The sequence below is a fragment of the Jaculus jaculus genome, chromosome 5 (assembly GCF_020740685.1).
Source record: "Jaculus jaculus isolate mJacJac1 chromosome 5, mJacJac1.mat.Y.cur, whole genome shotgun sequence".
Lineage (NCBI taxonomy): Eukaryota > Metazoa > Chordata > Mammalia > Rodentia > Dipodidae > Jaculus > Jaculus jaculus.
The window spans coordinates 9,291,947-9,317,454 of record NC_059106.1 but is presented as its reverse complement, the minus strand read 5'-3'; the positions used below and the strand labels follow the sequence as shown (position 1 = coordinate 9,317,454).

The 25,508-nt window shown below is 51.1% G+C and overlaps 1 protein-coding gene across 2 annotated transcripts in view; it reads left to right on the top strand.

The window, feature by feature from the left end:
• Positions 1-25,508, top strand: part of C5H1orf198 (chromosome 5 C1orf198 homolog) — a 31,310-nt gene that overhangs the window by 1,279 nt on the left and 4,523 nt on the right. For both annotated transcript variants that reach the window (XM_045150557.1, XM_004659690.2), the window contains exons 2-3: positions 10,615-10,665; positions 21,754-22,278. In XM_045150557.1, the coding sequence (XP_045006492.1) occupies positions 21,760-22,278 (519 nt within the window). In that variant the 5' untranslated portion in view covers positions 10,615-10,665; positions 21,754-21,759. The remainder of the gene's footprint in view (positions 1-10,614; positions 10,666-21,753; positions 22,279-25,508) is intronic.

Genomic DNA, 25,508 nt, shown 5'->3' with positions numbered 1-25,508 from the left:
TTCTGCCCCTTACCAGTAGTTGTGGCATTGGGTTTAATGACTTACAGCCTCAGTTTCCCCTGTGTGAAACGTGATGGATGCCCACTCCGCCTGCTCCCAAGACACTCAAAGGCCAGAATGTGGTGGTGTGATTTATTAAATGACTTCTTCAGTGGTCCAAGTGGGAGTGCCAGGCACTTGCCACCCAGGGATGTGTCCCAGGAGGGTATTGTGCCCTGCTGTTTGAGAATGACAGGGTGGCGAGCCCTTGTCTGAACCTACACACAGGTGTTACATGCTGGGGAAGAAACAGAAGCTGCAAGAGCCGACCCAGGACCTGGGAGGGGGGGTGGTTTAAGACACAAAGACCTCCAGGGCAGAGCTGTTCTTACCACCACCCCCCCCCAATCTCCTTGGAAAGGCTTCTGGGAAACCTTTGTACATTAAAGTCTGTTCTGTGCGGTTCTTGGGCCTTTCAGATCCAACTTTGCCTTGCGGCACAGTCAGGAGGAGCGGCGGAGTTTGAGAGGCACGTCCACTCCCCCCCCCCCCCCCCCCCCCCCCCCCGCTGGGGTGGTTTCCTAGGTGGCCAAGAGGAGGGGCTGGGGAAGAGTGTCTGAGGAAGTTGTGCGTAGTGGAAAGAATTCCTTGGAAGAATGAGATTTGAATCGGATCTTCAGGCTGGATATGCACACATGCTCCTTGCTACAGAATGGTGGTGGTCACAAGCCCACTTGAAGGTCAGGGGAAGGGAAGTGAGGACGCAGCATGAGCTGCCTACCATGGCCTTATTCTGATGGAATTAAAGGGAAATTCAGCCCTGGACTTTAAGCACTGAAGGTTTTGCCAGGAAAAACAAGGGTGTGGTAGGAGATGAAAATATAGGTCTTAAAATATATTCCTGGAGCTGAAACATTTCATTGGGAGAATCTGCTTCTCCACAAAGACGCGTGTTCAGTGTTTGGATTAGGGTGATGAAAAAGCAGTTTCTCCCTGGAAGAGTCACTGATGGATAAATCTGAGAAGCAGCAACCCTGTTACTTACAAACACTTACAAGTAACTTAGAAATGCTGGGGAGGGACTCTCACTGGCCCTGCACATCATCAAAAAGCCAGGCCACACTGGAGCCAGAGTCACTGTCCAGGAGAGATGTGGCCAAGTTTTTATTCTAGTTCCTCATCCGGTGTGAAGCTGAACTGCTTCTCCCTCGTCCCGGTGCCGGGGTTGTGGGTGTGGGTCACTGTGCTCCAGCTTGTCAGTTGATGCTTGCTGGGCGAGGGATCTGTCCACTGACCTACATTGCCATCCGTGGGAAGAGTTTTTTTTTTTTTTTAGCATTTATTTATTTAACAGATAAAGGCTTATTTTTTATTGATAACTTCCATAATTACAGACAATAAACCATGATAATTCCCTCCCCCACTTTCCCCTTCACAAATCCACTCTCCCGGCTGGAGAGATGGCTTAGCGGTTAAGCGCTTTCCTGTGAAGCCTAAGGACCCCGGTTCGAGGCTCGGTTCCCCAGGTCCCACGTTAGCCAGATGCACAAGGGGGCGCACGCATCTGGAGTTCGTTTGCAGAGGCTGGAGGCCCTGGCGCGCCCATTCTCTCCCTCTATCTGTCTTTCTCTCTGTGTCTGTCGATCTCAAATAAATAATAAAATAAAAAAAAAATAAAAAAAAATCCACTCTCCATCATATCCCCTTCCTCTCTCCACTAGTCTGTCTTTTATTCTAATGTCATCATCTTTCCCTCCTATTAGGAGGGTCTTGTGAAGGTATTGCTAGGCACTTGGAGGTCATGGATATCAAGGCCAGTTTCTGTCTGGACGATTGCATTGTAAGCAGTCCTACCCTTCCTTCAGCTCTTACATCCTTTCCGCCACCTCTTCCGCGATGGACCCTGAGCCTTGGAAGGTGTGATGGTGATGTTTCAGTGCTGAACACGCCTCCGTCACGTCTTCTCAGCACTATGGTGCCTTTTGGGTCATCCCTGGTTAGTTTTTTTGCTTGAGAAAGGATACCCTGGCTACTTTTGCTATTTCCTCTTATTAGAAAAACAAAATAAAACCACAGCCCTGAATGGTCAGGAACATTACCCCTGCAGGATCTGAGTACATTGGTGAGTTCCGGGTGCCACGTCCTGGGTTGTGTTCTTGGCTCCAGCAGGGGCCTTACGCAGGTGCTGGGAAGCTGGTATAGCTGGTGCCTCTCGTTGGTACTGGCCTGGTTGCCTTCTGCCACCTCTCGTGGCTAGGTGGAGCCAGACATCAGCGCTGGTGCCCATCGCCTAGCCCTCAGCTCCCTGACTGGATCATATGAGTTGTAGACTGTGGCGTCTTAAGACCCCGGCCCAGGCAGCTCTGGCCCTGTCTGCAGTTGAGCTGCCCGGTTGCCTCCCGCTCGCCTCTTCCCGCCACTGCGCTTATTCCTCTAGCTTGAACCTCTTTAGCTGAGACCAGCTTGAACCCTCTTAGACTCCCGGATACCTGCTGCTCTGCCATGGGCTTTTATTATTTTTATTTTTTATTTTATTTATTTTTAATGGCTTTTCGAAGTAGGGTCTCACACTGGGCCAGGAATTCACCCTGTAGTCCCAGGCTGGCTTCGAACTCACAGAGATCCTCCTACCTCTGCCTCCCAAGTGCTGGGATTAAAGATGTGCACCACATACCTGGCTTAGAATTCCTTTTTTTTTTTAAATTGACATACTAGGGAGGGGAGAGAGAGAGAATGAGAAGGTGTGTTCCAGGGCTTCTTGCCACTGCAGACAAACTTCAGATGCATGCACCATTTTGTTTATCTGGCTTTACTTGGTTACTGGGAAATCAAACCTGGGCCATCAGGCTTTTCAAGCAACTGCCTTTAACCACTGAGACATCTCTCCAGTCCCAGAATTCTTCTTGTTTGACTTGAGTTTGAGTTTGGTGGCTGCTTGGCTTCCAGACGTGGGACCTGGGACGCACTCTCTTTTCAGCAGCTCAGCTGGACTTTTGACCGGAGGAGGAAATTTGAAGGTGGATGTCTCAGCATCTTTGGACTTGATTTTAAGTAAGGTGGCATGTAGGAATCCCCATGCTCTCCTGCCTGGCATATCCTCCTATGTTTTAGAAACCAGGCAAATGTGGCTTTTTTTATCCCTCTCCCGGCACGCTGTGCTTGGCTGTCAAGCCAGTGCTGAGAAGCGGCCAGATGCTATTGCGCAGGCTGCAAGGGGAGGCCTCGGGCCCGTCCCTCCGCTTCCCCTGGGAGATTGATAGCTCCCTGCCCTGATAGCACCTGGCCTGCTGCCCGCCGCTGAGGCTGCAGACGTGGCCTCCGCATCCAGACACCTCCCTGCTGGCTTCCATGGGAGGTGACCTAGTGCCAGCCTGGAAACTGGTTTTGCATGGCTGAAATGACTAGTTTGTGCCATGCATGGAGGGCAGGAAGCTCGTTGGCAGGCTTGGCAGCCCTCCTTTGACTGACAGGAATCACTCACACCTTACACAAGAGGTTCTCCTAAGACCAGAAAAATGTGGTGTATGTAAAATAAGGAAGTAACAAAGGGGCGGAGGAGATAGCTCAGTTAGCAAAGTGCTTGCCTCAAGACGACCTGAGTTCAGTAACCCACATTAAGAAGTGTCCAGCATGGGCTGGAGAGATGGCTTAGCGGTTAAGCGCTTGCCTGTGAAGCCTAAGGACCTCGGATCGAGGCTCGGTTCCCCAGGTTTCACATTAGCCAGATGCACAAGGGGGCGCACGCATCTGGAATTTGTTTGCAGTGGCTGGAGGCCCTGGCGCGCCCATTCTCTCTCTGCCTCTTTCTCTCTCTGTCACTCTCAAATAAATAAATAAATAAAAATAAACAAAAAAAAGTTTAAAAAGAAAGTGTCCAGCTTAGTAGTGTGCACCTGTAACCCCAGGGGGTGGCAGAGACATATGGATCCTTGGAACTTACTGGCCATCCAGTCACACTAATTGGTGAGCTCCAGGCCAATGAGAGACACTATATTAAAAAAAAATAATAATAATGAGAGCAGGGCATGATGGCGCATGCCTTTAATCCCAGCACTTGGGAGGCAGAGGTAGGAGGATTGCCATGAGTTCGAGGCCACCCTGAGACTCCATAGAAAACCAAAAAAAAAAAAAAAAAGTGAGGATTGGAGAGATGGTTCAGCGGTTAAGGTGCTTGCCTATGAAGCCTAAGGATCCATGTTCCACTTTCCAGGTCCCACCTAAGCCAGACACACAAGCTGACGCAAGCACACAAGGTCACACATGTGCACAAGGTAGCACGAGATTGCTGTGGCTGGAGGCCCTGGTGCACCAATTCTTTCTCTCATAAAAAAACATATGACCTGTGAGTGGTGGATTAATCCCAGCACTGGGGAGGCACAGGTAGGAGGATCGCCACGAGTTCAAGGCCACCCTGAGACTACATAGTGATTTCTTGGTCAGCCTGGGCTAAAGCAAGACCCTACCGCGCAAAACCAAAGAAAAAAAAAAGATAGATAGATGGCACTGGAGGTGTACAAACACCTAAGGTTGTCTTTCCAGCCTTCATGTGGCCCTGCATGCGGTGTATCACTGCTCCCCAATGTGCCTTTGAGCTCCCTCCTTCCGTTCTGTTCCTTCGCTGTGGAGAGTTGCCCTAGGCTGTGCTTCTGGGTCTGCAGAGGCCCGGGTAGCAGAGTTTCCAATTGCACTGGATGGTGCCACCAGGCAAGGCATTGGGATTTTTTTATGTCCTTGGCACTGAGGGTATGTCCTTCCAGCTATGGGACCCTTATCTCAGTAGAGGTAAGTAGTTTTCAGACCTGGTTCTGTAAGTATTGTATAGCTGCTATGAACAAGCAGTTGATTCTTTTCTTTTCTTTTTTTTTTTTTTTTTTTTTTTTTTTGAGGTAGGGTCTCACTGAAGCCCAGGCTGACCTGGAATTTACTACGTAGTCTCAGGGTGGCCTTGAACTCTCAGCGATGCCCCTACCTCTGCCTCCTGAGTGCTGCGATTAAAGGCGTGCGCCACCACGCCTGGTGCTGTTGATTTTTTTTTAAGACATATTTAGAAAAATATTTTATTTATTTATTTGAGAGAGAGAATGGGCATGCCAGGCTTCCAAGTTGACCTTGAGCTCAATGTCTGCAGCCTAGGCAGGTCTTGAACTTACGACCCTCCTGCCTCAGTCTCCCTAGTAGCTGGAGTGACAGGCCTGCTCCTTCAGCCCTCGCTAGACATGGTTTTCCACTTGATCTTCGCACACCAGGGAGCTGTGGGTGAGCCTAGTCAGTTCATTGACCCGGGTGCTGTATGTATGTTGCGTCATAGGACGGGCTTTGGCGTCGGTGAGTGCAGACAGCTCACAGTAGTGCTGTGCACATCTGGATGTGCCAAGAAGCCTACGCTAAGCCGGGCGTGGTGGCGCACGCCTTTAATCCCAGCCCTCGGGAGGCAGAGGTCGGTGGATTGCTGTGGGTACAAGGCCACCCTGAGACTACACAGTGAATTCCAGGTTAGCCTCAGCTAGAGTGAGACCCTACCTCAAAAACCCAAAAAATAAAAATAAAAAAAGAAGCCTAGGTTACTTGGCATTACCACACAGATGAGTGTCATCATGGGTGGAGGGGGCATTTCTATCCCCTTTCACTGGAGCACAGTGACAATTCACAGCCTCAGTGGGCATCTTATGACTCCAGACACTACTGAGTTGCCAAGAAAACCGACCCTATTAGAGTTGAGAGATGCCTTAAGCTGGGGTTCAGGTCCCCAGTGCCCATGTAAAACCAGATGAATAGAGCAGTGAGTGCATCTCGACGTCGTTTGCAGCAGGAAGAGGCCTTGGCGCCCCCCTTCTCTCCCTCCCTCTCTCTGTCTCTGTCTTTGTTTTTTCAAGGTAGGGTCTCTCTAGCCCAGGCTGGCCTGGAATTCACTATGTAGTCTTAGTGTGTCCTCAAACTCGTGGCGATCCTCCTACTTCTGCCTCCCTCCCAAGTGCTGGGATTAAAGGTGTGCACCACCACATCTGGCTATCAACTATCTGTCTGTCTATCTATCTATCTATCTATCATCTACCTATATATTTTTAAAGAAAATTGACCCTCTTCCTGGGATTTTAATAGCTGGGGTTCCAACTTTTGGAAACTGGGCACTCCTAGCAGTAGGGGATAGTTAGCAAACTATAACTGGATTCTGCCTCTGTGGGGTAGGTGTGTACTGTTGGCAGGAAGTAGAGACTGCAATTTAGAAACATTGTTATTAAACGTACTTTGCAGTTGAGAGTGTGTGGCATTCAAACGCCACCAAGAACAAAGGAGCCCTTGCAATGCTAGGAGGCTACTCATTTGCCCTGGGTTTTATTCTGATACCAAGCTGTGAGTTGCCCTGCCTGGGTGTGGGGATGGGGCAAGACCTGGCCAGGAAAACTTGCTCCAGAGAGCAACTTGAGTCTGAGGCCTGCAGGGCGAGGCTGTCGGGAGCCCAGGCGGTGTTTGAGGGCTTTTGTGCACGCTGCCACATCACCTTGATCTTTCTGCTGGCTCCATGGTGTGGCCTTTTCCAAGGAGTTGGGATCTCAGGGCCTGCGGGTCAGCCTCGTCGTTAGTAACTCACATTGGTGGTCCCTCCATGGCTTTTCCTGTCTTTTTTATTGCGCTGCAACATACATAACACAAAATTTACCATTTTAGCCATTTCTGTCATGTGTATCCCAGGATGGCTTCAAACTGGCTATGGAGCTGAAGATATTCTTGAACTTCTGATCCTCTTGCCTCCTCCAAGGTGCTGGGCTGAGGGTGTGTGTGAGCCACAATCTTAGTTTATGCTTTAAAAAATATATTTCTATTTATTTACTATGAGAGAGCTGGTGGGGGGGGGCACAGAGCATGAACATGCCAGGGACTCTTGCTGCTGTAAATGAACTCCAGATGCATGTGCCACGTTTTGCATCTGGCTTTACATGGGTACTGGGGAATCAAACATATGGGCCAACATAAGCCAGCGGGCTTTGCAAGCAAGTGCCTTTAACTGCCAAGCTATCTTCCCAACCCCATCTTTTTTTTTTTTTTTTTTCTTTTGAGACAGTGTTCATGAAACCCACACTAGCCTCAAACTCTTCGTGGGGAATGCCCTCCTAATTCTGGGATCACAGGCACGTGCCACCCGGTTTATGCAGTGCATGAGATGAAACCGAAGGCTTTGTGCATGCCAGGCAAGCATTCTACCAAGTGAGCTACGTCCCCAGCCCCAGAGGGGACGTGAGCGGTGGTGTCACTGGACCGCACTCAGTCACATTTTGGTTGCTTCCTGGCTTCGTGGGATAAATATTGTGTGTGCCTATGTATGTATGAATGTGTTTGTGTGTGTATATGCTTGTGAATCCGTGTCTATGTGAACATGTGCTGAAATAAGAGTGTCTGAGTGCATGCCTGAGCGTGTCTCTGTGTGAGTGTACCTGTGCACATGAGTGCCTGTGTGTGTATTCGAGTGTGTGTGTGTGTTGTGTGCTAGTATGTGTGTGTGCGCGTGTGTCTGTGTAGCTGTCTCTGTGTGTGTGTCTGTATGTGGAGGTGGGCACTGCCACTTTGAGATTCTGGTGCCATTTGTGCTTGGCAGCTTGGGAGCCTCCTCCTGCTCCGTCACATGCTGTTGCTGAAGGGGCGGCCGTTATAGCTGGTGTCACAGCTCCCATCATATTTTTGTTTAGCAGATTTCTCTTTGTTAAGGGCGTCATTATTGGGCCGGAGAGATGGCTTAGCGGTTAAGCGCTTGCCTGTGAAGCCTAAGGACCCCGGTTCGAGGCTCGATTCCCCAGGACCCATGTTAGCCAGATGCACAAGGGGGCGCGCGCGTCTGGAATTCGTTTGCAGTGGCTGGAGGCCCTGGCGCGCCCATTCTGTCTCTGTCTCTCTCTCTGCCTCTTTCTCTGTCGCTCTCAAATAAATAAATAAAAATGAACAATAAATATTTTTAAAAAGAGCATCATTATTTTTTTATGTGTTCAGAATTGCAAAAATTCAAGGAATCTGCCTCTTGACTTAGTTTCTTGATGGAACGAACAAAAAACTGTTGACACCAAGTTCAGGATAAATCTCAGTGTGACCTCTCTAACTGTGACTGCCATGGAATTCCAGCAAGTATCAGTGGTGACCATCGAGCCCTGGGTCCACCCTCTGCTTCGTGGAACCTTGCTCAGGTCACCTCTCAGCTCAAAGCCTTCTCATATGTCTTTGCAGATTCAAAGGGACTCTCATAATTGATGTTTAGACGATAGGTCAGGTGACATCGTAGGTGGGTCCAGCTCCCACTGCTACCCACTCTGTGGGAACGTCCTTCCTCTGTCTATTGTGACAGATGGGGTTGGTGACTTTGGCGTAAAAGCCAAGGGCAGTTAATCCATGTCACCTCTCTCATGGGTCACATTAAGAATACATGACACTTTGTTCCATCAGCCTCTGCTCCCCATCTGAAAGCAAAACCTTTCCTTCATCAATTCTAAGAGGAATGCACAGGGTAACCAAGAACCTGGAATTTCAGAGACTTTGGGGTCACGTAGCTCGCCGCCCCTTCCTGTCAGGCACGCAGACCAGAACAGGCCCCAGCCGCAGCTGTCTCCCGGGCTCATTAACTCGCATTCCTCCAGACAGCCATGGCCATTTTTGGAGCAGGATTTGAACATTGGAAGTAACTTGGATTTAGCTGAAATTCCAGAGGGGAAAGCAGTGACCCTGTTCCTCCTGGCTTTTTTTTTTTTTAAGTTTTGTCTGCCAGCCTTGAGGAACAGAAAGCAGTGCAAACCAGTTCTGAAGCCAAGGTCATTACCAAATGCTGCTGGGTATGCATTACCGCGGCACAGCATCCCTGACTGTTGGCACATATTGATGGGGCCTCTCACGGTGCCCTTACACAGTAGCTGCACAGCCTACATGCCCTGTGGTTCTCCAAATGCCTATGATTTTGGCGTCCACCATCACCTTGTTCGTGTGAGTGGGCTTCCCCGTGCGTGTGTGCCGTCCTTGAGTCTCCTGCTCACCCACTGCATTTAAAGGCCCAAGGCCTGGCTTTCTAACAGCCCTTCCTGCTGTACTTAGCTCCTGTTCCCGGGAGCCATAGAGGGACGTCCCTTAAGTGGTCCCCTAGTGCAAGGGATAATGTACTTGTAAACAGTGGCTGTATTCTTGGGGCCCAAAGCAGGGAAGAGTTGGGGTTCTGCTTCCCATATGCAGGAGCCTTGGGAGTGTGGAGTCCACCAGGGCCTGGCTTGGGCAGTGTCTGGGGTGTGGAGTCAGCTCTGAAGTGTTGGGGACGGAGGAAGAATAAGATGCATGGTTGGCCACCTGTGGCGGCTTGGTTCTCTCCTGCACCCACCAGCTTCCTAGAGCCACCGAGTCTACCTCCACTCGGTCCTCAGCAGGCGTCAAGCCCAGAAAGGCTGGCTCGTGGGCTGGGCAGTTAATGTGTTTGTAAGGCACTTTCCCAGGGCGTCTGCCATCTGTAGTGCCAGGCTGGGGCTGGGTGAGCTCTGTCAGTGACTGAAGAAGGAGCCGCTGGCTCCTGAGCCAGGTTGGCCAGCTGAAAAGACAGAATTTACTAGGTATTGCATAGAAGAGCATGAATCATCCAAAGTTGTTTGCATGGGGGGTGGGAAGGATAAGATATGGCTATAATAATATCAATATTACTCAAAACATTTTATGCTAGTTTCAGCCTGTGTCACCCAGTATATTCAAATTTTTGGTCCAGAATCTGTGGTCCCCATAGTAGCCAAGCACAGGGACCCTGCTGGAGTTGTGTGTGTTGGGGGGTGGGGTGGGGGTGGCAAGAGACAGTTTCCTAATGAAGCCCTTTCTTTTTTTTTTCTTAAAGATTTATTTATTTATTTGTTAGAGACATAGAGAGGGAGAGAGAGACAGAGAGAGTATGGGTGCACCAGGGCCTCTAGCCACTGCAAACAAACTTCAGACAGACACATGCGCCACCATGTGCATTTGGCTTATGTGGGACCTGGAGAATCAAATTTGGGTCCTTAGGCTTTGCAGGCATGCGCCTTAACTGCTAGGCCATCTCTCCAGCCCATATGAAGCCCCTTGTTGAGGTCTGCAGAGATGACCCCAGGCTCAGAGCCCAACCGTTGCTCTGACGAGGCTCTTCTGGCCACTGTGAGCCTGCTGAGTTGGAAGTGATGTTAGCGGGAGCAGGGAGGTGACGTGTGTTGGCAAGGACGGCATCCTGTCCTTCAGTTACCGGGCTTCACCCTCACAACAAGCCTCCTGGGTAGTTCGAGGCCCCTCGCACAGGTGAGGACACTCGCTCAGCAAGGCCACGTCCTTGCCCCACGAGCACATGCTTTATCCACTTGAGCCTCGCTGCGACCGCCAGGTCCCTTCATTTCCCCAACCTTCTGGTTTGGGTTGGGTCTGCTGGGGGCCCCCTGGCATTCGCCGAGAGGAGCCTGTTGGGCAGTCGTGGCGTGGGGCGGGGTGGGGGGCAGCTAGAAGCCTCTGCTGAGAGGTGAGGGGAAGGGATCAGTGCTGTCTGGGCCAAGCTTGTGCAGAACTGGAATCTTCCTTACATGTGGCTCCCTTGTGGCCCTGCGTGGAGACCTGATTTGGATTGCCCGAGTTTCATTCTCAGACTTATTCTTGAATTTTTTATTTCAGGACATAACTTGGCAAGATGAACACTCTGCCCCGTTCTCCTGGGAAACAAGGGTAAGTTGAGTTAAATGTTGACATAGTTGTCCCGTTTGAAAAATAATCAAGTCCTTGTATATTTTCTTTCAGCATTTAGTGGGTGCAAAAGGCCGTGTGTGTGGTCCCCACTTCTGCTGGGTTGCAGAAGATAGCCTATGTCGGTGGGACAGGAGGGGACTGTGGGAAGTTTAACCTATGAGGTTTGGTGGTGAAAGTCAAAGTTATTATGGGTCCTGTCAACCAGGGCCCATAATGTCCCTGAGGCCCACGAGGTCCCTGGCATGGCTGGGGCAACCCTCTTGGGGGACCTCTGTCTTCTTGTACTTTTGCCTGCCAGGACTCAGCACCGTGATGGGAGGTGCCCTGCGAGGCAGCGTTAGAGCCTTGGATATGGATGGGCATGGGGCTGACGGAACCAGCTTGGACCACTGATGAGTGACTTTTCCCAAGGAGACATGAACAAATGTCTGTTTTCTCCAGGCAGGGTACCAATGACAAATCAAAGAACTGATTCCACCCTGAGGCTAGCTTAGTGAGCCAGTGCGTTTGCTTACAGACCGTGTGGATGACTCCGAGGCAGCTGCCTTGCTGAAAAGCCCACCCCAGCGTGGGTGACAGCTCGTGAAAGCTGCATCCTTGGAACTCCCTGCGGGACTTGCAGACAGCTCAGCTGGTCAGAGTCTCCTGTCCCAGTAATTGTTACTGCTTATATAGCCTTGTGAATCTTTCTGAAACATATGAAGTTTCATTTCCTGAGCCTTGGAAGTTTGATTTACTTCCTGGTTGTTTTTTTTGTTGTTGTTGTTTGTTTGTTTGTTTGTTTTTGGATTTTCGAGGTAGGGTCTCACTCTAGTCTAGGCTGACCTGGAATTCACTCTGTATTCTCAGGATGGCCTTGAACTCATGGCGATCCTCCTACCTCTGCCTCCTGAGTGCTGGGATTAAAGGTGTGCGCCTATGCCACCACGCCCGGCTTTTTTTTTTTTTTTTTTCCTTTGGTCTTTTGAGGTAGGGTCTCACTCTTGCTAAGGCTGACCTGGAATTCACTCTGTAGTCACAGAGTGGCCTCGAACTCATGGTGATCCCTCCTCCCTCTGCCTCCCAAGTGCTGGGACTAAAGGCGTCACCACGCCCAGCTCACTTCCTGGGGTTTAAGGAGCTTCCCTCCAGGAGGGGATGTTTCAGTTGGGAGGAAATGGCTACCGTATCTCCCTGTCACTCTGCCATTGCAGAGCAGCTGAGAACTTTAGGTCTGGCTTCAGGGCATTGCCTCATCTTCCCTGCTGCCCCGAGCAAGCAGCAAGATGGCTCTCACGGAGGAGGCGAAAGGCCAGGATGTTCTAATTCTAGAACTTTCCCCATGTGCCCAGCCAACACTGACACCCAGGGGACCTGTGGGAAGAGGGGGTCAGGGTAGGGGGAGCACTGAGGGAGTCCCGAGGGTCCCTGACAACCTCTGCCCCCAGGAACGGGCCGTGCTCTGCTTAGTACTGAAAGGTCACCAGGAACCTTGATGGAGAGCACACGCAGGAGGTGGCTTTAGTGAGAACAGGGTCCTGGTCTCCAAGTGTAGGGTACTGGATCGGACCCCTGTCTGTCCCTGCTGTCCCTAGATGTCGACCTCCCCTATGCGTCCCCCTGGGTTAGTGGCCCGGGGCAGCATTGGTCAGCCTGTGAGTCCGTGGGTTAGCAGCCTGGGCTGGGCTCAGCTGCGCTGTGCTTGGCGGCCCTACTGGGATTGCTCCCTGCTGCCGAGCACAGCCGGAGATCCTTGTGTGATCACGTTCCCCAGGGTGCTGGCTGTCGGCGAGCTAGTCTGGGCTTCTGCATACACTGGAAAAAGCCCAGCATTGCGCCTGCGTGGTTCTGCTGGCCTGATCATTGCTGAGCCCAGGTGTGCGGGGAGAAGCCGCCCTTGTGGGAGCAGGTACGCTGTTGCTAGCCATGTTTCATGCTGGATTAGGCACTTAGAGCTGTCCTTCACTCCGTTGTTAAGTCTCTCATTTCTTCCTACATTTATTCCGTCATCCATTGATCTTCACTTCTTTTAAATTCAATATATTTTATTTATCTGAGAGAGAGAGAGAGAGAGAATGGGCACGCCAGGGCCTCTAGCCACTGCAAACGAACTCCAGATGCATGTGCCTCCTTGTGCATCTAGCTCATATGGGTCCTGGAGAATTGAGCCAGGATCCTTTGGCTTTGCAGGCAAATGCCTTAACTGCTAAACCATCTCTCCAGCCCCCCCCTTGTTTTCTTTTCTTGAGATGGGGTTTCTATATAGCCTAGGCTGACCTGAAACTCACTGCATAGCCCAGGCTGTGCTCTAACTCCCAATGATCCTTCCACCACAGCCTCTCAAGTACTGGGCTTAGATACTATGAGCTCATTTTAAAAAATATTTCCGTTTATTTATTTAAGAAAGAGACAGGGCCGGGCGTGGTAACATACACCTTTAATCCTAGCCCTTGGGAGTCAGGTAGGATGATCACCATGAGTTCAAGGCCACCCTGAGACTACATAGTGAATTCCAGGTCAGCCTGAGCTAGAGTGAGACCTTACCTTAAAAAACAACAACAAAAAAAAAAAAAGAGAGAGAGAGAGAGAGAAAGAGAGACAGGGAAAGAGTGTGCCAGGGCCTCTTGCCACTACAAACCAACTCCAGATGCATTTGCCACTTTGTGCATCTCGCTTTACGTGGGTACTGGGGAATCCAGTCTGTGTTGTTAGGTTTTGCAGGAAAGCGCTTAACTGCTGAGCCATCTCTCTAGCCCTCCACATTATTATTATTATTACTATTATTATTTTTTTGTTTTGGTTTTTCGAGATACAGTCACACTCTAGTCCAGACTGACCTGGAATTCACTATGTAATCTCAGGGTGGCCTTGAACTCTCAGTGATTCTCCGACCTCTGCCTTCCGAGTGCTGGTCCTTACTTTTTAAGACAGGGTCTCTCACTGAACCTAGAATTTATAGCTTCAGTTAGGTGAGCTAGCAGCAAGGTCCAGGGATCCTCTTGCTTATACAATAAGCACTTTACCAACTGAACCATCTCCTCAGCCCACGAACTTTTTATTACTTGTGATAAAATGTACACAACATAAAATTTATTTTCTTAGCTTTATTTGTTCTTTGTTTGTTTGTTTTTATGAGATAGGGTTTCACTCTAGCCCTGGCTGACCTGGAATTCACTATGTAGTCTCAGGGTGGCCTTGAACTCATAGTGATCCTCCTACCTCTGCCTTCCGAGTGATCAAATGCGTGTGCCACCACACCCAGCTTTTAGCTTAGTTTGGGAGGTGCTGGGCATGAAACCCAGAAGCTTCATGCATGCTGAGCACACGCTTCGCCACTGAACTGCATCGGTCCCCAGCCATTAGCCACTCTCAGGTGTGTGGCGCAGTGACATTCATGTTGTGCCAACATTACCATCCGTCTCCAGAACTCTCCTTTTATTACAAAATTGCGTGAATTCGTGGAGCACTAGCTGTTTTGCTCTTTGCATACATTGTGAAATGATTAGATCAAGCTAATTAACATACCCAGAATTTTCCATCTTGTTAGACACAGCCTCTCCGACATTAACCTCCGGCCCAACAGTGGGCCCTCTAGCAGGGGTGGGCAGGGTTGCCATCTTTTCCACTCGTCCCCCAGCTGGGCAGGCGTGCAGAGGGTGGGGGCGCCACGGTTCTCTTTCATGCTCCTGGTGTTTCTAGGAGAGAACGCCAGCACTCTGAGTGTCTGGGGTGGAGGTGGTGAGGCGCAGGATGGAGAGGGTCCTGTGGTAGTTCTCAGGCTGCCTGGGTTGAGGCCATGGGGGAGAGTGCTTCCCCTTAAGCTGTGTGCCTGCCTGTCTTTACTGATGTTCCGCTGCCCATTTGGGGTAGTGAGGTATCTGGGTGAGGAGGGGGCTCAGGTCGTTGACTTTGGTCCATGGGCGTCATTCAGAGTAGGGGTGTGGTCAGGATCTTCCTGTGGCAGAGAAAGCAGCCTTGTTAGCGAGCACACACACACACACACACACACACACACACACACACACACACACGCTCGCACGCATGCGCGCGCACACATGCACACGCACCGCCTCACATCTCCTGCGCTGTGACCTGCCTCAGAGTGGAGGGTTCGCCCCTCTGGGCCTCTGCTTCTGTGTCTGCGGTTCCGGGTGGTCACAGACCCACTGTGCTGGAGAGCCAGCACTCCAGCTGCCTGTGGCTCTTTTAAGTTTTGCTGCCCTTTGGAGGGTGGGAGGGTCATTCCTTTGTTCCAGGCTGTGGCTTTGCACGACTTCCTCTGCACTGCCCACCCCGGTTTCTGGGGAGCACAGTCCCATAAGCTGCACCCCTCCCCGTTGCTGTGCAGCTCGGGGACCAGGGGGGCTCCTGAGTCTTCCTCACTGAGTTTCCCTCTCTGCCCAGTTATCTCTCTCCCTCCCTCCTTCTGTCTGGTCTGGCCTAACACCCTTCCGGAGACCCGGAGCTGAGCCCTCTGGCCCCTACTCAGATGCTTCCAGCTTCTTCCAGTTCGTAGACCCTCAGCCCCGCCGCCCTGGCCCAGTGTCTGTCCACCGCAACCCTCCGATCCACGTTGTCATTCCTCCATCAGCACTGCCTCTGCACAGTGCCTTTGTTCCAGCCCCACTCGGTCCCTCAGCGAAGATCTGTGCTCTCCAGCTGCTATCTAAATCCAGTGGCTGGTGGTCCTCTTACAGCCACAGCCAAGGGGCGTGGGCAGGGGGCTTGCCCCGCAGGGATCTGTGCAGAACCCCTGCATAGCCCTCGTTGTGGTTACCATCTTGCTGCTGGGACAAAACACCCAGCTAAAAGCAGCTGATGGAAGAAAAGGGTTTATCTTGGCTAACAATTTCCAGAAGCCTCATCTTGGCAGGGAAATAACAGGAGAGAGGAGGCCAGGCGTCCCTGCTCGCCTCAGCAGCTACGGGAAAGTACCAAGAGTGAGCCCGGCTCTGGAAAGGGGGAAAGCACACCCCAAAGCCTGCCCCAAGCAGCGCACCTCCTCCACCAAGGCTCCACCTCCCAAACTGCCGCCAGCTTGGGCCCAAGCATTGAAAACGCAAGTTTGTGAGGGACACCTTGTTCAAACCACCGCAGCCTTGATTCTCCTGTCAGCCCTTTCTGCCAAGGAGGAAACTGAGACAGGAGGAAAGGGGTGCGAACGAGAAATTGCTCCATCTAAGCTGTGCTCCCAACCCAGCACTGTCTCCTTGTTATCCTGGGAGGCAGGGCTGTTTACATCTTAATCCTTAATCCCTCGGAGTGTGGCCACACCCCCCTTCCCCCTAACCCGCCTGGGTCTTTGAAGATAATACCTGGCTATAGGGCTTTCATTGCCTCGGAGTCACACTCATGGACACATGTTTCCAGTTTAGCTGCCATCTTCATGCCAGGGGTCCTGCCTGCAGAGTTTTGCGTGGTGACCATGAGGTGTGTGAAAATCAGCTCTTAGTCTGCACAGCACCTTGGGATATGAGGACAGTGAAGGCGTGTGTATGCAGCCATCCAGATCATGTCCCTGTCCAACTGCCACCTTGCTAATTTTGTCTTTTAATTTTTTTTTAGATTCTATTACTTACCTATTTATTTATTTATTTGAGGCAGAGAGGGGGAGAGAGAAAGTGAGAATGGGCGCGCCAGGGCCTCTGGCCACTGCAGACGAACTCCAGATGCATGTGTCACTATGTGCATCTGGCTTATGTGGGACCTGGAGAATCGAACCTGGGTCCTTAGGCTTCACAGGCATGCACCTTAACCAGAAGTCATGTCTCCAGCCCGTCTTTTTAATTTTTTTTTTTAAGTTTTGGGTTTTCAAAGTAGGGTCTTGCTCTATTGCTCTGGCCCAGGCTGACCTGAAATTCACTGTGTAGTCACAGGCTGGGCTCAAACTCACAGCGATCCTCCTACCTCAGCCTCTCAAGTGCTCATTTTAAAGGCGTGCAATACCATGTCCGGTTGTTTTTTTATTTGTTTGTTTTGTTTTTTTGAGATAGGGTCTCATGTATCACTGGCTAGACTCTGACTCACTGTATATCCAAGGATGACCTTGAACTCCTGATGGTCCTGCTTGTACCCCTCTGAGTGCTGGGATCTCAGGCATGCACAACCATGCCTGGCTTCTGTGTGCTGAGTGTCAGACCCGGACTTCATGCACGCTGGACAAGCAACACCAGCCTCCTATGTTTGTGTGCCCCTGAGAGTTTCTCAGGTCTCCTCCCTTCTTCCCTTCCCTCTTTGGAGGGGAGGAGGGAAGAATATATGCTCAGCATTTGGCAAATTGATTGGGATTTGCTTCAGTAACTGACCAAAGCCTGTGCAGCCTCTGTCTTGACAGTTTGCATTTGCTGGCGGCTGCCAAGCTAAGCAGGCCATTCTGGCAGCATGCACCCCCCTGCTTTGCCGAATCTCACACATTCCTCTCCAGTGAGTGGGGCATAAAAATAGATCCTGGGCCCTGTTGTGGTCTTGCTGTTTTTAGAACGGACATGGCCAGTTTAGATCTGGTCCCCACGTGGGCTGACTGCCACCGAGCCCCACTGACTGGCCGGGTCCCCTATGCTGACCTCAGGGTCCAGGAGCCCTGGGTCATGGAGGACAGGTGGGTCTGTGTGTCTCTATGTCCAGGGTCACAGAAGGCACTGGGTTGAGCTCTAACTGTGACTTTCTGCCAGTGACAGGATGATGGATCGGCAGCCATTGTCCCATTGGCTTCTGTCGTCTTCCATGAACTGTCATCCTGCAGGCCTGGGTGTGAGGAGAGGTCTGCATGACCCCTTCCATACCGGAGAAAGGTTTCCCTTGGCTTCCCACCTCCCCTCTCCATCCCCTAAATAGAGGTGGCATGGTGTGGCCTCCAACATCAGTGTGCCTTTCAGAATAGTGGCATGGACCTGCCGTGCTGGTCATTTTTTCATTTATTTATTTATTTATGCTCATATATGTACATGTTCATGTATGTGTGTATGTGGAGGCTAGAGGACAACCTTGGGCATCTCCTTTAGGAACTCTATCTGTCTTATTTATTTATTTTTGTGTGTGTCCATCTTATTTTGAGACCAGGTCTCTCACTGGCCTGGAGCTCACCAACTAGGCTAGACTACTGGCCAGTGAGTGCTGGGAATCCTGTGACCCCGTCTCCCCGTTGCTGGGGTTACAAGTGTGTACCGCCGTGCCCAGCATGTTCTGGGGGTTAACCTCAGGTCCCCATGCTCGTGAGTGCTTTTCCGTCTCTGCAGACTCCCAGCCCTTCCTTACTGAAAAGAGGTGGGGAACCCACCCCCCTCGTTGTGCCTCGGGGAAAAGCGGGTGACACAGCATCTGAAGGTTTCTGGGGTGCTTGGCTCCTAGTATATGCTCCGCCTACTGAAGCCACTTGGCAGTTCTTCCCGAATGTGTGCGTTCTGAGGTCTGCCTCCAGGATCATGGTGTGTGGGAGCCACAGGGTCCCTGCCAGCTCCCACAGGCTCTGGTCCCTCTCTTGCCTTGCCCTGGGCCCTGGAGGTATGGTGGTCATTGTCCTTAGTGAGGGCCATGGGTAGCATCTAAGCCTGGAAGAGTAGAGCTGTTGAGGCTGTGCTAGTGTGCCCGCTGCTGGTGCCCAGGGCTGGCACCTTGGAACCTGAGCTGTGAAAAAAAAGAGAGAGAAAGAGAATGGATGCACCAGGGCCCTCAGCCACTACAATGAACTCCAGATGCATGCGACACTTTGTGCATCTGGCTTATGTGGGTCATGGGGGATCAAACCTGGGCCCTTTGGCTTTGCAGGAAAATACCTTAAGTGTTAAGCCATCCCTTCAGCCCCCAAGCTCCTGTTATGTGTTAGGTCCTGGAGTTTTCTGCTGATCTGACCTAGGGCTAGACAAGGGATAAAAGCCCTTCCCCTCCTCCCCTCTGAGTCCGTAAAGTTATGCTTGAAAATCCTGGCAGAAGGAGAAATGACGCTCATGGCAGCGTCCCGCCTGTACTTCTGTGGGGTGGGGAGGGAGGTGGAGACCTCTTGGTCAAGGCAAATGAAGAAGTCGTCTTGTGAAATGAGACTGGCAGGGTCGGGGGTATATAGCTCAGGGGTAGAGTGCTTGTGGGTTAATCCTACTATCGCCAGGGGAAAAAAAAGTCCCTCATTGTCTTCCTCCAGCTTTTGCTTTAAAGACAGGGTTTTGCTGGGCGTGGTGCTGCACGCCTTTAATCCCAGCACTTGGGAAGTTGAGGTAAGAGGTTCGCTGTGAGCTTGAGAGGTTGGCCTGAGACAGGGTCTTGCTGTATGGCTGGCTTGGTACTACTTATGTAGCCCAGGCTGTTCTCTAACTCACTGCAGATCTGTCCCAGCCTCCTGAATGCCATAGGACTGAGCCTCCATGTCTGGCTCCTTCTTCCTCCATTAGGCTCTTATTTTCCCATATTCATCCCAGAAGCAGGTAGCTACTCCTGGTACATATTCCCTCTACCTCCACGTCACCTTCCTCTAGGGGCTGTCCAGAGACGCCCAGTTATGCATACGGGGACTGGAACAGCTGTCACTCCAGCAGCGTCTGGTTTAGGATCCCATGTCTGGCGTCCCTGGCATCTGGCTGCCACATGTCAGGATGGCCAGCCTCATACCCTACAGACTTCTAAGCAAAGATCCTGCCAGAGAAATGGTGGGTCCTAAAAAAAAACCTGGGTGTGACAGCGTGTAGGTTTAAGTGCCTTCCTTACACTACAATTTCCAGATCAAAGTCAGCCCCATCTGTGAGTCTGGAGCTACTTCCGGGCTATTTTTGGCCCAGCACCCCTCCCCCTTGCTGCCGTGGAATCGGAAATATGCAAAGCATTCAGAATGCTTCACTCAGAAGTGATCTTTGAAACCCCCGTGGTAGCACATGTGTGTAATCTCAGCTCTTCATCCTGGTGACCCCAATTGCAGCAACAAAGGACAGCAGGAATGAAATGCTTAAGAAAGGAAAAGTAGGGCTGGAGAGATGGCTTAGCGGTTAAGCGCTTGCCTGTGAAGCCTAAGGACCCCGGTTCGAGGCTCGGTTCCCCAGGTCCCACGTTAGCCAGATGCACAAGGGGGCGCATGCGTCTGGAGTTCGTTTGCAGAGGCTGGAAGCCCTGGCACGCCCATTCTCTCTCTCTCTCCCTCTATCTGTCTTTCTCTCTGTGTCTGACGCTCTCAAATAAATAAAATTTAAAAAAAAAAAAAAAAAAAGAAAGGAAAAGTAGGTGGTGGGACATCTGCTCAATGATGCCTTTGCAGGCATTAAAAATAGTGTTTGTAAACTGGGCGCGGTGGCGCACACCTTTAATCCCAGCACTCTGGAGGCAGAGGTAGGAGGATCCCTGTGAGTTCAAGGCCACCCGGAGAGGACACAGTGACCCCACCTCAAACAAACAAAAAGGTGATTGTAGGGCTGGGGAGGTGCCTCAGTGGGTAAGTGCTTGCCTCGCAAGCGTGAGGACCGGGGTCCATCTCCAGAAACCAGGTAAAGGTGCCTGGTGTGATGGCTCACTCTTGTCATCTCGGCTCTGGGGCAACTGAGGCAGAGGCAGGAGGATCCCTGGGCTCACTGTCAGCCATTCTAGCCTGAGGCTGAGTTTCAGTCAAGTGAGACATACTGCCTCAAAAAAAAAAAAAAAAAGTGAGGGGAGCATGGAGCTGGAGAGATGGCTCTGTGGTTAAGGCGCTTGCCTGCAAAGCCTAACAACCCTGATTCAGCTCCCCAGTACCCACATAAAAGCCAATTGCATAGAGTAGCACTTGCATCTGGAGTTTGCTTCTTAGTTTTTCTTTTTTTCCAGTTTTCTAGAAGGTCATTTTATTTTTTTTTAATGTTTATTTATTTATTTGACAGAGAAAGAGAGAGAGAGAATGGGCGTGCCAGGGCCTCCAGCCACTGCAAACAAACTCCAGACGCATGTGCCCCTTGTGTATCTGGCTTACGTGGGTCCTGCGGAATCGAACCTGGGTCCTTTGGCTTTGCAGGCAAATGCCTTAACCTCTAAGCCAGCCCTCTAGCCCAGGTCATTTTATTTTTATAAGAAGGTGAATGGAGGGAGCAGTTAAGGTGCTTGCCTGTGAAGCCTGAGGACCCAGGTTCAATTCCTCAGTAGCCATGTAAGCCAGATGCACAAGGTGGCAGATGTGTCTGGAGGCCCTGGTGTGCCCATACTCCATCTACCTCTCTCTTTCTCAGTTAAATAAATAAATAAATACAAAAAAAAGGGGGGGGAACTGGGTGTGGTGGTGCATGCCTTTAATCCCAGCACTCGGGAGGCAGAGGTATGTAGACCACCATGAGTTTGAGGCCACCCTGAGACTACATAGTGAATTCCAGGTCAGCCTGGACTAGAGTGAGACCCTATCTTGGAAAACTAAAAATAAATAAATAAATTAATAACCCAAAATTTAAAAAAAAAAAAAAAGCTTGTGGAATGAGGGAGAGGAAGTGGCGAGGAAGAGAAAAATTTCAGGACTTGGACACGATTAGGATCAAGGGCTGGCCTGTTCTGCAGCTGGGAAGATGTGCTTATTTCTGGCTCTGCTTTCTTGCAAGATTTCTTGGTCAGAACAGTTCAGCGGCCACATTTTTAGAGATCCATCATGGTGGGGAGGGAAGAGGTGGGTCAGGAAAGCAGTCTGTGCACTGTGATACGGGCACACGTTTTGCTGGGCATGGCCACGTGCGTCCTCTGGGTGTTTGCTATGGGAGTCTGGGCTCTGACCCCTGCGGAGTCCTCCCACCCTTCCTGCCCACGAGGGAGGGCCCCACCTGCAGGCAGTGACCCGGGCAGGGCTAGGCCCATGCTGGGCACAGGAAAACCCCCTGATTGACAAGTGGGAGCCCTCATCCCTGGTGCGGCTAGTCTCCGAGCTGCTCATGGCATGAGTGTGACAGAGCTTGGCCTCATAGCTTCTGGTGGGTTTCAGGGGTGCAGGGGCTACCCCGAAAACAGCCACTCAGGACCAGCAGAAAGTTCCAGCAAACAGACATCAACTTGTGTCCGTGTGCATATGCGGGGAGAGTGTGCGTGTGACCTGGTCACCTGTTACAGTGGGCGCTGACAGTTGATTTGTTTTTCCCTTCTGCCCTGTCCCCCCCCCCCCCACAGAGTCAGATGGAGTTCAGCATCTCCTCCTTGTCCATCCAAGAGCCCAGCACGGCCACCACGGCCAGCGAGTCCAGACCACTAGCCAAGGCTCCCCAGGGCCCCCAGGCCCTCAAGCCCTCCCAGGGCAGCAGGTCTTCCAGCCTGGACGCCCTGGGTCCTGTCCGGAAAGAGGAGGAGGCATCCTTCTGGAAGATCAACGCAGAGCGCTCTCGAGAGGGGCCTGAGGCTGAGTTCCAGTCCCTGACGCCCAGCCAGATCAAGTCCATGGAGAAGGGGGAGAAAGTCTTACCACCTTGCTACCGACAGGAGCCCTCCCTGAAGGACAGGGAGGCCAAGGCCGCCCTTCCAGAGCAGCGAGCCCTCCCCAGTGTGAGTGTGGAGCCCCAGAGGCCCCAGCCTGCCCTGGCCCCTGCCAGCTCGCTGCCCAAGGCCACCCCTTCTGAGTCCCCAGGGAAGCCATCATCTCTCAGTGTGCAGCAGGATGACGAGGAGGACAGTCTCTTCTCAGAGCCCACACTCTCACAGGTGCGTGGCCAAGGCCAGGGCACCTCAGACAGGGGTCGGGGCTGGGGGGGGGTTATGACATTATTTCAGAGGAAACCCCATGGAATGGGACAGCCACTGGTTCCCCTCCCTCCTTCAGTCTTTGCCTGCATTCTTCTCCGAGGATGCAGGGCCGTTAGCAGCCCTGCCTCCAGCATGATGTCTCGACTTGTTTGCTGGTTATGTGGCCCTTGCTGTCCCCCACGTAGGGCAGGGGAGGAAGGTTCACAGGGGAACCTAATGGGAGAAGGTGGTGTGTTTGGGAGGACGGGACATCCTGCTCTATCTGGGAGGCCTGCGAAGTTAGGCTATGATGTGTCAATAAGAAAGGAAGCCATGCATGTCCCAAACAATGTGGGGAAACAGCTCCAGGCATGGCCCCAGAGCACTAGCTAGGAGTTTTGCTCCTGGGAGATATTGGCCTCTGCTTTCTTTCTTTCTTTCTTTCCTGTTTTTGTTTTTTTTTCAAATATAATTCTGCAGTATAGCTTATTTATTTATTGAGACAGAGAAAGAGAGGGAGAGACACAGAGAGAGAGAGAATGGGCATACCAGGGTCTCCAGGTCTCCAGCCACTGCAAATGAACTCCAGATACATGCACCCCTTTGTGTATCTGGCTTATGTGGGTCCTGGGGAATCGAACTGGGGTCCTTTGGCTTTCCCCAGTTCCCTTAACCGCTAAGCCATCTTTCCAGCCCATGGCCTCTACTTTCTAGCAGGACAGGGTTAGGTGTCCAGAGAGAGGGTCAGAGAAAGGAGTTCTTCCGGGGGATGGAGGAGAAGCAGAAAAAAGATTGGATCCTCCAGGAAGATGGTTGAGTCATGTAGAGGACGAGAGGCCTGTGGCTTTTGAACACTCTAGGTGCCCAGTGGGAGCGGTAAGCATTGTCCTCAGTGTGAGGCTGGTTCTTTTAGGAAGTTAAGATAGCAAAGGGAAGATAGAAAGTTTGTGACTAAGCAGGAGTGTTAAAGGGGTGACACAAAACTAAAAGCAGGCCTGCCGCTGTCTTTGGAAGGAGGACTGGCTTTAGAAACAGCAGCATCTCACACTGACTCACACCCTCCTCTGCCCTGGGGCCACCTTCCGTTTTCTGTCTGTGATTTGACCACACGATGGTGGCATCTCATAATCAGTGTTCCTTTGTGACTGGCTCATTGCATTTACCATAATTGTCCCCAAAGATCATCTGTGTTGCAGCATAAGTCAGAAGTCCCCCCCTTTTATTTAATGTTAGAGAGAGATGAGAGAATTGGCATGCCAGGGCCTCAGCCACTACAATCAAATTCCAGACGCTTGTGCCACTTAGTGGGCATGTGCCACCTTGTACTTGCCTCACCTTTCTGCATCTGGTTTATGTGGGATCTGGAGAGTCGAACATGTGTCCTCAGGCTTCACAGGCAAGCATATTAGCTGCTAAAAGTCCCTTTTAAATTTTCTTTTGCTTATTTTTATTTATTTATTTGAGAGCAACAGACAGAGAGAAAGAGGCAAAGAGAGAGAATGGGCGCATCAGCGCCTCCAGCCACTGCAAATGAACACCAGATGCATGCACCACCTTGTGCATCTGGCTTACGTGGGTCCTGGGGGATCGAGCCTTGAACTGGGATCCTTAGGCTTCACAGGCAAGCTCTTAACTGCTAAGCCATCTCTCCAGCCCAGAAGTCCCTTTTAAACCTGAATCATAGCCAGTGGCCTGGATATGCCTCAGTTTGCTACTCCACCGATTCCTCAGTGGGTCCTGGCTTCCACCCTGGCATTGTTGTGCTGGATTTTGGGTATGCAGACCTCTGAGAGGCTGCCTTCAGTTCTTCTGGGTGGACTCCCTGGCATAGAGCTGCTGGGTCGTTTGTTTTGACTTTTTTTCAGAAACTGCCATGCTGTCTTCCACAGTGGCTACCTTGTTTTACCTTCTCACAGGCTGTGAACCGGGTTCAAATGTCCTGCTTCCTGACCAGTGCTGGCTATACTCTATCTCGTGGTTTGATTGCATTGCTCTGATCCTTAGTGATAGCAAATGTCTTTCCACCAGCTCCTTGGCCACCTCATATCTTCTTCTTAACAATATTTTTTTAGGGCTGAAGAGATGGTTTAGTGGTTAAGCGCTTGCATGTGAAGCCTAAGAACCCCGGTTCGAGGCTGGATTCCCCAGGACCCATGTTAGCCAGATGCACAAGAGGGCGCATGCACCTGGAGTTCGTTTGCAGTGGCTGGAAACCCTGGAGCGCCCATTCTTTCTCTCTCTCTCTGCCTCTTTCTCTCTCTGTCTGTTGCTCTCAAATAAATAAATAAAAATAAACAACAAAAAAAAGTTTTTTTTTAAAATTTTTTTAGCTGGGCGTGGTGGCACATGCCTTTAATCCCAGCACTCGGGAGGCAGAGGTAGGAGGATCGCCGTGAGTTTGAGGCCACCCTGAGACTCCATAGTGAATTCCAGGTCAGCCTGGGCTAGATCAAAACCCTACCTTGAAAAACCAAAAAAAAAGAAATAAATAAATAAAAATTACTTATTTTTATATTTATTTGAGAGAGAGAGAGAAAGAGAGAGGGGCAGATAGAGAGAATGTGTATGCCAGAACTTCCAGCCATCACAAACTCCAGATGTATGCACCACCTTATGCATCTGGCTTACGTGGGTCCTGGGAATCAAACCTGGTTCTTTGAGTTTGCAGGCAAGCACCTTAACCACTAAGCCATCTCTCCAGCCCCACATCTTCTTTTTTTTTTTTTAATTTTTTAATTTATTTATTTGAGAGCGACAGACACAGAGAGAAAGACAGATAGAGGGAGAGAGAGAGAATGGGCACGCCAGGGCTTCCAGCCTCTGCAAACGAACTCCAGACGCGTGCGCCCCCTTGTGCATCTGGCTAACATGGGACCTAGGGAACCGAGCCTCGAACCGGGGTCCTTAGGCTTCACAGGCAAGCGCTTAACCACCAAGCCATCTCTCCAGCCCCCCACATCTTCTTTTGAGAAGTGTCTCTGTTCCATCCCTTGTTCACTTTTGCATTTGGTTGTTGGTTCATGGTCACTTCCTAGTGGCTCTCGTGTCTCTGGAAGGGGTTCCTGGTCTTATACACCTGCCTAAGCAGTTAGTCTTGTCTACTGTCCTTCCAAAGAAGGAGAGCCAGTCTTTTAGAACCTTCCCTCAGCCCCACACCCTTGTCTCTGCTTCCCCCTTACCCTATCTTCAGGGCCTTTTAGGGGCCTGTC